General features: G+C 46.6%; 1 protein-coding gene across 3 annotated transcripts in view; it reads right to left on the bottom strand.

Annotated features, from left to right (window-relative positions):
* The window catches only part of LOC139588979 (transducin-like enhancer protein 1), an 81,041-nt gene extending 71,844 nt beyond the window's left edge, over positions 1–9,197 (bottom strand). For 2 of the 3 annotated variants that reach the window (XM_071424866.1, XM_071424869.1), the window contains exons 1-4: positions 9,057–9,197; positions 8,358–8,458; positions 6,732–6,795; positions 6,593–6,637 (exon numbers count right to left, since the gene is read on the bottom strand). In XM_071424866.1, the coding sequence (XP_071280967.1) occupies positions 6,593–6,637; positions 6,732–6,795; positions 8,358–8,458; positions 9,057–9,080 (234 nt within the window). In that variant the 5' untranslated portion in view covers positions 9,081–9,197. Of the gene's footprint in view, positions 1–6,592; positions 6,638–6,731; positions 6,796–8,357; positions 8,459–8,626; positions 8,930–9,056 lie in introns of those variants that run through there. The other variant, XM_071424867.1, reaches the window with a different exon arrangement.
* Between the last annotated feature and the right edge of the window lie 5,284 nt (positions 9,198–14,481).

Raw genomic sequence — 14,481 nt, 5'->3', positions numbered from 1 at the left:
CTTGCTCCATAAAAAGAATTGCTCCATAAAAGAATTAGAAAAAAAGTAAACACAAAGGCTTCAAGGAAATAGAAATGCATTATTTTTTCCATAAGAAAGTAAAAGCAATGGGTAAAGAATTGCAAAGAGACCTTATAAGAGTAAATGGGCAATGAAACAATTGTACATAAACAAGTTTTACATACACTAGGAGTAGGCATCCCTAGCCATGTAAAATGATGGTCCCTGAGCTTACAATTATCATTCACGAGCAAGAACTCAAATGTGAAACAAGTCTCCAGCAAGTAAGCATTTCATGGCAGTGAAAAGGAAAAACTTGGAAATTTAACTGAAAAAGAAATAAAAATTAAAATAAAACCCAAACAAAAACCATCCAGAAAACAGAAAAAGGTGATAATACAAATCTCTCATTCACCAGCATCCTGAGAGCTGCATATAGCTCTAGTTCCCCTTTTCAAAAGTCTAAGTTAAAAATTCAAAAAGGTTGAGTGAAAAGAAAGTGATCAAAAAAGCTTCACAACTGTTTAAGCTGAGACTGCCCAACCTTAAAAGGAGTCAACACAGATGGGCTGCAAGAGATACAACACTTTGGCTCCATTGAAAACACAGCTAGGCATCAACAGCTTCTGTCCTGAAAAGCAGTGACCATCTAATAAAGTGGAAACCAGGTTCAAAGCAAACAAAGGTGGGGGGTTGTCCTAAATCTGGAACAACTTTCTCCCCACAACAGCTCAGCAATAGTGTAAACACACTAGAAAGCAGTTTTGCAGAGAAGGGCACTGGAGAACAAGTTGAATATGCATCAGCCCCACACTCATGTGCTGATGGAGGCTACACCTCATGTGAAGACACAGGAGAATGACTGTAACCAACTGGCTGATTGAAACAATTCTCCTTTCTGTTCCCCTTGTTTGGCAAGAAGGAAGATGCTGGTAAACTGGAGCAAGTCTCTAAGTGCCACCAGTAAGATGATCAGGCAATCAGAACACACATAATACTAGGAAGAAAGCATATTTGATCAGCTTCAGGAAGAAGGGGATTAATGGGTAGACAAGACCTCATTGCTGAAAAAGAAGTGATTATGGAGAGGACTATGTCAGCTCCTTCTCATGGGTGCACAATAGAAGAACAAAAGGCACACAATGGTTAGCAGTGCGGAAAGGTAAACTCCCCGTTGGTGGAGGACAAAATTCTTCACAATAAGGGCAGGTCAAACACTAGAAAGTGTTGCCCTGACATGTCATGCAATATTACCTCCAAAAAACTGTTTAGGTAGAAATTTGATACTTACAAGAACACAGGTTGCAAATTCAGCTTGACTATGGGATCAACTTGCAAGAACTTCAAAAGTCATAGCTTCCAAGTAATCATAAGGACTAATCTGTCAAACTAGTTGTTTTGACAATTAAATGCGGACAAAACTATGAATTCTCCCTGCCTTTGTTTTCCCCCTTTCTGGGAGGAACTATGTAAGCAACTATTGTTCAAATACCGACACTTAAGAATCCAACTAAGTGTGATGCTGAAAGTAACAATAGTAGTGTTTGACATAATTGCCATTAGATGTCCCTAAATCTTACCCCAAGTTGAAAATTTCATTAGTTCCATTCAAAGCTGTTATCATGTTTAAAGTAGGTACTGTGTTCTGGTAAATGCCAGTTGATCCAAAATTGGTTTTAAAGGCTTTTACTGTATGCCAGTGGTGATCTATCAAGTGTAAAGGATCCTAATTTTCCATTTTGCATAGGAGATACTGCAATTTTAGCATTTTGCTGCAAACACTCAGGTAGAGAGGGACAAAAGGCAATTCAGATGCTCAGCTTGATTTTGTATAACAACCAGCAGAAGGAGGAAAACCATTAAGCTTTCCCCACATAATCTGTTGTGACAAAAGGATATTGCACGTTCAGAAAGCATTTCCCCTCCTACTCTTCCCCCAACCCCGAAAGTTACCAGCACTTTTTTTCCTTCCCTCCAACTGAACAGACACACAAACTACAGCAACAGACGTTGCAATGCAAGCTCCAGCAATGCAAGGGAAATGTAACAATATAGCTGGTAGGAATAGTGCTCCTCACTCTGGCTCCGTGAAGAACCTGAAGTCTGGTAGACTAAGTCTAAAATGAGAGATGATCAGGCCCTATTTAACATATGTACAGTGTTTACACTCTGACATGCTTTCAAATTAAGTTCTATATGGAGCTGACATAATAGATGGTATCTGACAATATGGTTATGCGAAAGCCACATGCAGATGTACTTCACAGTGCCCTGAATCTGTCAGATAACTCCTTCACAATAATGTTGGCCTCAAGCTTGAAACATGGTTCAAAAGTCACGAAAGTTGAGGTAATTACTTGAGTCTTTTCTCCTCTTTAAAACTGGCAACTCTATTTGTGGTTGAAATAGCTAGGCTGCTGACACAACTGTACTCATTTAGAAACCAAATATTTGTAGAATAAGTACAATTTTTTCAGAGAAAAATACTGTCACAATCAAGCCTACCATTTTTTCTTTTAAATAAAAACAGTTTTTGCAAGTCTTTTGTGGCTGTGCCAACTGTAAAATGTTCTTGAAACATTCATTGCACACCACCAAAACCTTAAGGAGTTTTTCGTTCCAATAATTAAAATGTAGGAAAAAAAGAGGAAAATTAATTTATCTTTAAATCCCTTTCAACAGCAAAGCCATCCTACTCAAGAGCTGCAGAGAGCTAACTAAGCTCCTTAATTCCCTCCTGTTTAACCCTCTCCTGAAGACTGATGTTCTAATGAGATATCATTAGAAGACTTTGTCCTTTGCCATGAAGCATTAGAAATGATTCCACAGAACAGTACAGGATAAAACAGACATGTAACTCCTCTACAACTGGTTAACACAATGCAGCTTTGGAGTTTGTGTACTTTTCTACAACAGGCAAGCTACTGAATGACAGGTCTGCCTCCAGGCAGGTCACAGAAATCAAAAAGACCCACCCAAAGAGAAGGAAACCTCGCTGTAACTGTTGGGATATCAGAAACCCAGACGCTGCAGTAGTTTATAAGTCTAGCACTTGGTTCAGCACTGCTGAATTTTTTTTTTTCCTGTGGCTGCCTGCCAATGAACAAAAGATAATCTTGCACCTAACCAATCCAGACATTAAATGCACAGGAAACCTTATCTTCTGACTTATGACAGAAGATGACAAGCAGAGCTGGCGAAAATAAAGACACAGTGCCCTAGAAGCCAAGGGCAGCAACTTTAAGTACAGCAGGATTTTTAACACCCAACCAACTATTCATCTTGGCACTAGCAGTTGATTCATCTGCTTTGCCAGCCACAGATGTCACATTGGGGAAAATCTCACTTGGACAGCATAACACAGAAAAGAAACTGAAGACCACACAATGTTCTTATTCATTCTATCGTGACACATATGAACACAACATCTAAATCAAACCACATCCTACCTAAACAAATCCTCAGGTGGTTGTTTCTGTTTCAGATATGCAAAACTTATCAGTAGTAGGTCAGTAACTATTCACCTTAAAATAATTTCTACAAACACAGTGTAGGTGTGTACATAAAACATGCTCTTAATTTAAAAAAAAAATCTCTGGAATTCTTAAATTAAAGTTTAAAAACCTATGCAGAAAAAGAAGGAAACAAACAAAACCAAATCTAAACCAGATACAAATGTAGCAAAAAGATTATTTCCTGACCACTTTTCAGCCACCAGGTTGAAACACAGCAGCACCTTGATTTAAGCACACATCACACAGTTAAGCACACCAAAGGGCCAAAGCTAGATTTGAGAGGGAAGCCCTTCTGTGGCCATTTCTGGATTTAAATACAACATATTCAAGTGAAAAGCTCTGCTGTTTGTGTATGCAAAGTTCACATCAGTTAAGTCCGTTTATAACAACATTCAAGTCTTGATTAACTTTATTTTAGTTAAATTATAACAGATTATTAAATTAAACAAAAACAGAACTGCTGACACATATCCATCAGTACAAGAACTCAAACTCATTTACATGCAGGCTAACTGCAAGTCCTTCATTTTATCTTAGTGACTGTACCTTAACAGTGATGTACACACCACACTCCATAAATAAGCTCGGCTGCAGTGTAATTTTGTTTTTCAAACAGCAGCCCAAGCAGTCTGAAGAGCTTCACACAGAGCAAGTACAGCATCCAAACAGGAGGAAGACCTTAAAAATGTTAAAGCTTGTTCACTGGAAAGTTTCCCCATCACTGCATTTTCCAGTAACAAAGATGTTGTCAGAAATGACAATTTTTCGTGTCCCCTGATGACGCCTTGCTAGCATTTGGTTATAAGCCATAAAGCAGGAATAATTTCAGCCTGTCAGGAGTCTAGCTAATGCCCAGTTTCCCCCTAGAGAGAATTCCTGTCAAACGTAATGAGAGCTCCAAAGGCCCTTTCTACAACATAATGAGCACTTAGGCCATGCTGGTGATCAGCCAGCAAAAAGCATCAATTTGAGCCTGGCTACACCCTTGGGGGTAGACGTCACCATTTAATAAGAATTATGATTACTATCTGTCAAAAGCCTCCTCAGAACTTATCGTTAACAGTGGAAATTCAGAGAAGAATGTCATTGTTAGTTTTTTGGGTTTTTTTGTTTTTGGTTTTTTGTTTGGTTTTTTTTGGTTGTTTTTTTGGGGGGCTTTTTTTTTGTTTTGTTTTGGGTTTTTTTTGGTTTTTTTTCTTCCTGTAATCTAAGGCCACCTACATACTGAACTGCAACACCATTTGGCATCCTCACTGCAGGAATCTAAATCAATAGCCTTTAACATGAGGGTGCTACTTTTACCAGAAATTAGAATTACTTAACATGTAAAAGAATAGTATCTGAGACTCACATCCAGAGAAATGTATTTATACCTTCAAAAGCCCATTATTTTCTTAACAGCATGCACAGAGTAAGTGTGCATTACTCTCCCCAGCTACAACTAACATAGATATAATGCTCTGTCGTAAATCTTAAAAGCTTCCGAAGTATCACCGCCTACTGGGTACATAATTCTAATTGCCGTACATATAGGACATTAAACCTTTATACATATGTTAAGGTCAAAGTGGGAACCTTAGTTCTCACCCACTTTAATCCTGTGGGTTTAATTGATTTTACCTAAAGTTAATTCCTAGTACACTAACTGAAATCACACATTCTCTTCAAAGAGCTCCTGAAAATGACATCCATTTTGCAGCAAATGATCTTCCTATACAGATACTGGCTTCCTCATAGGTTACAGTATGCCAAGAAATTGTTGAAGAGAAAAAATGCAATAAAAAAAATCTCAAAATCACAAAGCTATGAAAAGTCACCTCACAGAAAAACCGACATTCTTCTAAAACACAAGATACAAGAAAATTTGTTAGGCTACAGTACAGAACCAAGTCAAATACTAAGCTTGCTGTTCCATCTCGTTATTTGATTCATTATTAAAAAAAAAAAAAAGGCTGTCATAATACAACTTCTTTAATGGCATTTTGAATTGAAACAAGCAAACACCCTCCAAAACCCTAAAGAATACCTACCCAGATTTGCAGATAGAAAGCTATCATGGAATTACAATGCCACCCTACCAAATATGGCATTTTCAGGGGAAAACAAAACAAACAACAAAAAAAAATTCAAAGAGTTCAGAGTTACAAAAGCTAAACTCAACTCCGTAATTCACTTGCTTAATGAATGTCTTTGAATATACTGAAGATCTGAAGCCTGAACTAATCAATTTCTTCGCTGCGCCCTAGCCGGTCAGCCATGCTCTTTAATTTAATGAAACAAGAGTTTTAGATGAAATAGCACATACACATCAAGAAAGAATTGTATTGTTGCACTTTGAAATGTGTCCAACTGTGCAACTTCATCTAATGATAATTTTTTTAAGAGGCCATCGATTTCTGAAAGACTTATTGTACTAGCATCTTGATGAAAAAGTGAATGTCAGCATATCTACAGAATACTTACACCCTGCCATTAATGCTTTATTTGGCAGACAATGACTACTCAATTGAGGGTCCTCTGGGCTGTGCAATCATTTAGCTTTTCTTCTCTTATGAGGTCCTTAGTGTCTTGTTCCAGTTCAATACTCTTTTTATTCACCATTATAGTGGCCATAAGTGTGAATTTTATGGGAACTTGCAAACTCAGTCATAACTAGAGCTTTCCAAGTCACTAATCTCTTCATACCTTTACAAGGCAGGGATTTGAGTAACTATGACTACATATGCTACACAGACACAGGATCATTTCTACATGTCAGCACCTCTACCAGTAACAAAACAAACAAACAAAAAAAACCCAACCCAAAAACCCCTCAAATTTATAAAGTACTGAACTGCTTTTTTACAACCAAAGATACAAGACCTTTCCTATTTATGCCAAAGTTTTTCAGAACCAATACCAAAAAAGGTATTGCTGCTCAACCTAATCTACACCTCATCTGACAGGAGGTAGGCAAAGGTCTACTAATCAGGCTATTGATTCAGATGATACCGTCATCTGAGCACAAACAGCACAGCTACACTTAAATGCACCAGACAGACTCCAGATTTTGCAGCTTAGAAAACAAAATGTCTTACCTGTTTGTGCATTTCAATGTTTAATCCATACGACATTTCATAGTACTGCAAATAAATGAACATACATTATTTTCTTATACTGACTTACATTGTATTAGGAGATATTTTCTGAAACAGAGATAAAAACAAATATACTTACCATCACATAATGCCTCTGCATTTCCGTCTTTTCGCTTGCCAGTTTCTCACATTCCAATTTAAGGCTACAAAATAGATCACGCTTTAATGTAACACGTCGTTTTTTTGGCATCTACCCTCCCTATTTGTATTTTGACAGAAGCTGCTAATTAAAAAAAACTCATAAACTGACTTTCAACATAGAAAGACTTAATCATACTTGAAATAAAAAGGCCAAAGAAGAAATTTAAAGAACATTTCATGGGTGCTGTATGAGGCCTGAACTGTCTACAGAACCTAAACATATCCATTCTTCATACTTTGACAAAGAGCTGCTATTAAGTGCTGCAACTTACAAGTTAGAATAGGGTCTGAATTTCCTGTAAGTACTTCTCAGGAGTAAAAAGATAAAAATAGAGGCATTTTTTTCTATACAGCATTTAGTAAATGACTGTCAAGTAACACCACTCACATTTACAATTATAACTTCAGTATAATTCTTACCTTAAATACATTCTAGCAAATGTTACCTTGCCCAGTTCTTGAAAACTGGTAAGTCTGACTATCCTTTACTAGCAAGTTTCTTTTCCATTTTTGTTTTCATAAACAAAAGTTAAGCTGCATTTGCATGTCTCATCACAAACTGTGATATGATTCTGACTACTTTCACTGAGCCTCAACGTTTCCTTTTCTATCAAACTGATTTTTTTTTTAATGATACTTGCGAGCATCCTGTGGAACAATTAGTGTGCAAGCAGTACGTTTCACTCACAAGTACAAAGCCAGATGCTTAGAGTTTACATTGTATTTCTTAAGCAATAAATGGCTTAAGCAAGTTAAGACTACAGTATCATAGGTAAAGGAAGAGGAAGCATAACTAAAACCAAGCAATTTCTGACTGGAAAACCTGTAAAGCTTTTACTTCTCTCCAAATGTTCCAGGTGCACATAAGTACAAAATCAGCGAAGATAAATGATCCTTGACACCAGATGACCAGGATCAAAAAGAACCTGTACCCTAAATCTCTGAAAGGACCTCAGCGGCAAGCACACACCCACTAAGAATTTCGGAAGGGAAGAGCAGCAACGAGGAGTGCATGCCGCAACTTCCATGGGTTATGGTAAACTCTATGTTACTACTCTGAGTACTTGTGTGTTTTAACCGTCCTCCCTGGCTCTTAACCACAGGACGCTGGCATTTTATTAATATTTGCATTAACACCACACACAAATGAACAAACATGAGAAGTAACCGCCTTAACGCGCTGTGCCACAGAACTGCCGCAGGTCTTCCCGGGATACACTGAAGTGACCCCTCCACATACGGGTTCCCATGACATACTGCATTTTTTCAACGCGCAGAGGTGCCGCACGCTCCAGTTTCGACAGTTCAGCTTCCGCAGCTGCCCGGGGAGCACGGGCCCGTCCAGGGCAGGGCTGTCTCCCCGTTGGCGCCCCGTGCACCCGGAAGCCCGCGGGCCGGGGCTGCCCGCGCTCCCTCCCGGCCCGCCGGGGTCCCTCGGCGGGGCTCTGCCGCGACGCCGCACGCCACCGCCTGGACGCGCCCGTTCGCTGCAGCCCCCCGCGCCCGGCCGGGGCTACTCCGGGTCCCGCAGTCCCTGGTCCCGGGGCGGCCCGCCGGCACTCACCTGTGGTACTGCGCCTGGAGGAACTGGAACTCTTCTTTGATGCGGTCCAGCGACTCCGGGATGGTGAATTTGAAAGGCTGGCCCGCAGCCTGGTGCGGGGTCTGGCGCCGTGGCGGCACGGGAGAAAGATGCACTTCAGACACTGCGCGGCCGCCCCGCGGGCAAGAGGAGGCGGCGCTGTCCATCGCGGCCGGGCCAGAGGGATGGAGAGAGCGCCCGGCCCGGCCCGCCCCCGCCCCCGCCCCGGGCGCTGCGCACTTGTTACCCACCTTCCCGTCCCTCATCTGCGGTGGGGCCGAGGTTAACCGCGCTCCGGCTCCGACCCACCCGCTCCTGCCGCCGCCGTCTACACGAAAGCGGGAAGTGCCGGCTCCTCCCCGCCGACCCCCGCCGCGGAGGCATAGCCAGCCCCATTCCGGGCGCTGTGTTCGGCAGATGCTGCCTGGCCCGGCGGCGACTCCCCGCCGTCCTGCCCAAGGCGAGTAAGTTGCCCACGCAACAAAAGTATTGGGGGCCGCTCCGGCAGGCAGGATGAGCCTGCCGACCCCGGAGAGAATTAACTTGTGAGGGCGCCTTCCTCTCCCTCCCCCCGTCACGCCCCAGCTCCAGCCGAGCAAGCGAGCTGGAGGTGCGCTCCGGACCGCCCGGCCCTCGCCCCGCGCCCCGGACCCGCGGAGCGGCCGTCCAAGCCGTACTTACGGGGTGCCGGCTCTGGGGGAACATGGCTCCGGCCGCGGCGGGTCTCCCTCGCAGCGCGGCTCTCTCGGCGAGACTCCCCGCCCTGTCCCGGCTTCACACCCGGTGCGCCAAGGGGACAGGAGCGGCGACACCCGCCGACCGCCTTCCCTCCGCCGCCGCGGGCAGCAGCGGGGCGAGGCGCGACTTAGTGCCCCCGCTGCGGGGACATTCCCCAGCCGCGGCGTCCTTTGCTGCTGTTGTTCCAAGGAGGGCTGAAGGTGGCCGGGAAAGGCGTACGGGCCGCGCTTGGGACGGTCACCAGCGCCGGGCGCTCTTTCGGGCGCGCTTCGACCGGCGGGCGGCGCCCGCAACGCCCGGGTGCGGAGGGACGCGACTCGACGGGGCGCAGGGGCAGGCTACAGCCGCCCCTCAGAGGCGGCGAATAATCCCCTTCACGGGCTCGCAAGTGGTCGATGCGATTGTAAGGCCGGAAATCCCAGGCAGAGGCGACTCCCCTCTCCTCTTCTGCCCCTTGTCAAAAGGGGAAAATCCAGCTGGAGAGAGCGGATCGCAGTGTCCGCGGCGGGACCGTCGCAAGCCGAGGGGGGCGAAAGAAAGTCTCCAGGCAGGGACGCGTTGCTCGCAGGCGTCGGCGCAGGGGACAAACCACCGGCAAGACACAGAGCGATGAACAAGAGAGGAAGGCAGGAGAAGGAGGAAGGAGGCGGGCGGGGGGGTTCTTGCACAGCCGTCGCCGATCGGAGCAGCTCCAATAGCACATGCACGAAACGCTGGAGGGCAGAGGAAGGGGTACCACACACGCAGCACAGACTCTTCCGTTAGTTGCAGAGAAGTCCCTAGGACAAAAGGAAAGCAAACCCCTCAAGATGCTCGCTGGCCTTAGCGTCCAGGCAACCAGCCCCGTTGGGGAAGATTGAAAAAAAAAATAAAATAGAGATGAAAGCGTCCGTTTGAGGTTTAAAGCAGACGGGAAGCTCCTTCGTGCAACAGCACCACTACAGCCTCTTACAGGCGGGCGCGGATCTGGGAGTTGCGCGTCTCACCAGAGCCCTCCAAGAGCGATACATCGCGGCGACATCAGCAGCATCATCCTCATCCTCGCTCTCTTCCGCGGTGGCCCGCCGCTCCTCGTCGACCCGGGATATAAAGTTCCCCCTAGCTGAAAAATCCGAACCCGACCGTACGGGAACACCACCGGCTTCCTTTGCCCCGTCCCCTCCGTGCCGGCCAAGGGCAAGGGGAAGCCGAGGCGGCGGCCTGGCGGGCTGCGCTCGGCGGGACCTGAGCGCGGCTGCGGCCGAGCTGGACACGCCGCGCTCGCCCGCGCCGCTTACATTAGCACGCGGTTTCACACTCCGCCGGCTAACCAGCCGCGCGGCCCCGCCCACGCCGCCGCGAGGGGGGGCGGCCGCCCAATCACCGGCCCCGCCGCCAACGTGGGCCCGTGACGCGCCGCGGCCCCGCGGCCCAATGGCACGCGGCGGAGTCGCGCCGCCTCTCGGCTTTGGCTGGGAAGCGTTTGTGTGGCGGAGCGGCGCGAGCGCTCGGAGCTGGCCAATGGGAGCGCGCGGGGCGCGCGGCGCCGCGGGGGGGCGGGGAAGGTCGGCGGGAAGGAGAGCGGGCGGCCGAGCTGTCCATCAAAGTAACGTGGGGTCCGCGCGGGCGGGCGGGCGGGGCTGCGGCGGCGGGCGCGCGGCGCCTGCGCGCGGCGCCTCCGCCGGAGCCGCCGGGCGGCCCCGGCCGGCACAGGCAGCGCCCGCACACCGGACAGGGCACACCGCACAGGGCACACCGCACAGGGCACACCGCACACTGCACCGGGCACACCCACACCGCACAGGGCACACCGCACAGGGCACACCGCACAGGGCACACCGCACAGGGCACACCGCACACTGCACCGGGCACACCCACACCGCACAGGGCACACCGCACACTGCACCGGGCACACCCACACCGGACAGGGCACACCGCACAGGGCACACCCACACCGCACAGGGCACATCGCACAGGGCACACCGTACAGGGCACACCCACACCGCACAGGGCACACCGCACACCGGACAGGGCACACCCACACCGCACAGGGCACACCGCACAGGGCACACCGCACACCGCACCGGGCACACCGCACAGGGCACACCGCACACCGCACCGGGCACACCGCACAGGGCACACCGCACACCGCACCGGGCACACCGCACACCGGACAGGGCACACCGCACACCGGACAGGGCACACCCACACCGCACAGGGCACACCGCACAGGGCACACCGCACACCGCACCGGGCACACCGCACACCGGACAGGGCACACCCACACCGCACAGGGCACACCCACACCGGACAGGGCACACCGTACAGGGCACACCGCACACCGCACCGGGCACACCGCACACCGGACAGGGCACACCGCACAGGGCACACCGCACACCGGACAGGGCACACCCACACCGCACAGGGCACACCCACACCGCACAGGGCACACTGCACACCGCACACCGGACAGGGCACACCGCACAGGGCACACCGCACACCGGACAGGGCACACCCACACCGCACAGGGCACACCCACACCGCACAGGGCACACTGCACACCGCACACCGGACAGGGCACACCGCACAGGGCACACCGCACACCGCACAGGGCACACCGCACACTGCACCGCACAGTACACACCGCACACCGCACAGTACACACCGCACAGGGCACACCGCACACTGCACCGCACAGTACACACCGCACACCGCACAGTACACACCGCACACCGCACAGAGCACACCGCACACCGCACAGAGCACACCGCACACCGCCCGCCCCGCGCACAGTCCGCAGCGCTCCCCGGCCCCGCACGGCACGGCGACGCGCGCTCAAAGTGCGGCGGGCGGGTCGGGCGCACGGTCCCGCCTCGTTCGCCAGACGGCGGCGGCGGAGCCATGGCACCTGCTAACAGTGCGCCACGGAAACGCCGAGGTTCGGAAAGATAAGCCCTCCCACGTGCTTGTGCGGCTCAGGGCACGCCAATCGCTGAGCTGGTTGGAATGACCCTCTGATAAGACGGAAGTTGTCCTTTGGAGAAAACTGGCTTCTTTTTAAGAGGGGCTTGATAGAGGAAAACTGTCAATAACTTTAGTTTATAGGCCCACTTGAGATAGATGAGGGTCAAACAAATTCCACAGACTGTGTGTGCTTGCTGAGGAGATGACAAATGGTGACATAGCTTGCAGTGGGAAGTACACTTCAAAACATATCCTCTATTAACAAGCACCTTATTCATAGCAGAATTCCACAATGAAGTGTGAAATACCTTTTGACTTAAAACAGTCCCTTAATACACACTTTTGCTGTTGGTAAATACTTGTGTGCTACCTAAAAAGAGGTCTTAGAATGTTGAACCGCATCATTTAAACATGGTAAGGGTAATGTTACAGTTTGCATTTTCTTATAATTCCTCACTAGTCTTTACTAGATACAGATTACTTCCTTAGAATTGTATTGCACTTCATCTTGTATCCTAAAGAAAGAGCAGTCTTTGTTTTATATTTGATAGGAAATTTAATGTTTTGCAATATCAAAGCTTTACTCATTCAGAGTGATAATTTTCCATTATTATTCCCAAAATATTCTGTATTTTTTACTTTAAAACATCCAACACAAAAGGGAGTGAAACTCTCTCTGTCTTCTGCAGTGAAAAGTTTGGACTTCATTCCAGGACTGCAGAGTTTTGTCAATGAGCAATGACACATCTGCGTCTCTGTGCACATCTGCATATGTGTATATGTCTGTGTGTAATGGGGTCTGTACCTATAGGAGTACATATACACCTATAGATACACATAGGTGTATAGAAACACATGTGTATTTCTGTTTATGTGCATATGTGCGTGCATCCTGGTGAACATATAAATAAATGTGGGCTTTTACTGGTTTCTAAGAGATGAGACAAAATACCCTTGGTAGTGAGCTTTGATAGATTGTGGTTCCCAGGACAGGAATGTAAACTTGTCTGGTGTTCCACCTGCATAAGCAAACCTTAAAATCTTGCATTCTGTTCCCATCTCTTCCCTTGTTGTCTTGGACTAGCCAACTTGTGCTCTGTTCATGGCAATGGAAAGCTTAATTACTTAATGCTTATTAAAGTACTTAGATCTTCAGATGAAAGGTGCCATAAAAATGAAAACCATGATTATATACTTTGTGTGTGTACCTAGTAGCTATGGAGTCTATATAATGTAACACTTACCTAACTTTTGTTGTACTTTGCCTAACCTGCTGGCACAAGTTGTTCATGAGATATTGACAGATATGACATTAAAACAACACTGTGTTTTGGAACATAAACAAAAGGGGTTTGGTTTTTTCTTAATTGCTCACCTACATGAAACTTGAAATGTCTCGTTACCTGTATTTGTCAACACTAAAACGTCAAAGGCATGTTTTAACAGAGAGAGAAAAGCTCTGTTTTCCTGGTTCTTATTAGTAAGTGCTTTTAACCTACTTTGATTCTGGAATCAGACACTTAAGGGCATTTTGGATCTTACTCATTGTATTTGAGATAGAAGAGCTGTACAAGCAGAAGTAGAATCAAATGCGCTGGGTTTTTTTTCAAATGAGAGCTACTGACATTACATAGCAGGAATAACAACCAACATGATCTGATGTTTAACTAATTATAATGCATCATCACTAGCTCATTAATGCATAAAAATATTATTTTTGTTGGATGGGTATAAATCTGGATGAATACCAGGAAACGGAACATTCTCATTCCATAGCAATATTCACTATTTACACCATAGAAAGACAGCAAAATATGGCTAGGCATGTTGTATTCAAGTAGGTAGCATTTTATACCAGATCATTCTGCCACAATGCTTTATATACTCTACACAATTCTCCAACTGGATTAAAAATACTTGTTTTAAGTGTCTGTCTCATGTTTCAAAAATAAAAATATCTCCTTCAGTATTAACCCCCCCAACCAATCTGTCCAGTCACCCATTTTACTCTGTTGCTTGAAATCAGTTGTTTTTTACTGTAAAAATGTTAGTGTTATCTTCCTACCTCATAAAGCAAAGGGCCTAATCCTAAACTGACTACTGAAAATTCACACTGGAAGCAGTTGGAGCTTTGGGTGAAAAAAAAGCACACTTGGATCCAAAATGTAGGTTAAATGTACTGAAAAGGTTTCAGAGGTAGCATCCATTCTTTAGTGAAACCATAATGTTCTGTTTAATGCACTGTTTATTATTTTTTTCTTCACTGTTCACAGTACTTTTTATGAGCAATATTTTTTAACTTTGTGCAAACTGTCACATAAAACAAAGATGTTGATGATGTTAATCACTAGGTGCTAGCTGCAGGTGGGCAGTAAACAATTTAGTGTGATTTGTCCCACTCTTCTACTCTCTATGTCATGAGAGC

This window comes from Agelaius tricolor, unplaced genomic scaffold (genome assembly GCF_023055355.1).
Source record: "Agelaius tricolor isolate 1412-34295 unplaced genomic scaffold, bAgeTri1.0.p SCAF_4, whole genome shotgun sequence".
Lineage (NCBI taxonomy): Eukaryota > Metazoa > Chordata > Aves > Passeriformes > Icteridae > Agelaius > Agelaius tricolor.
This window is presented reverse-complemented; position numbering and strand designations above follow the sequence as displayed.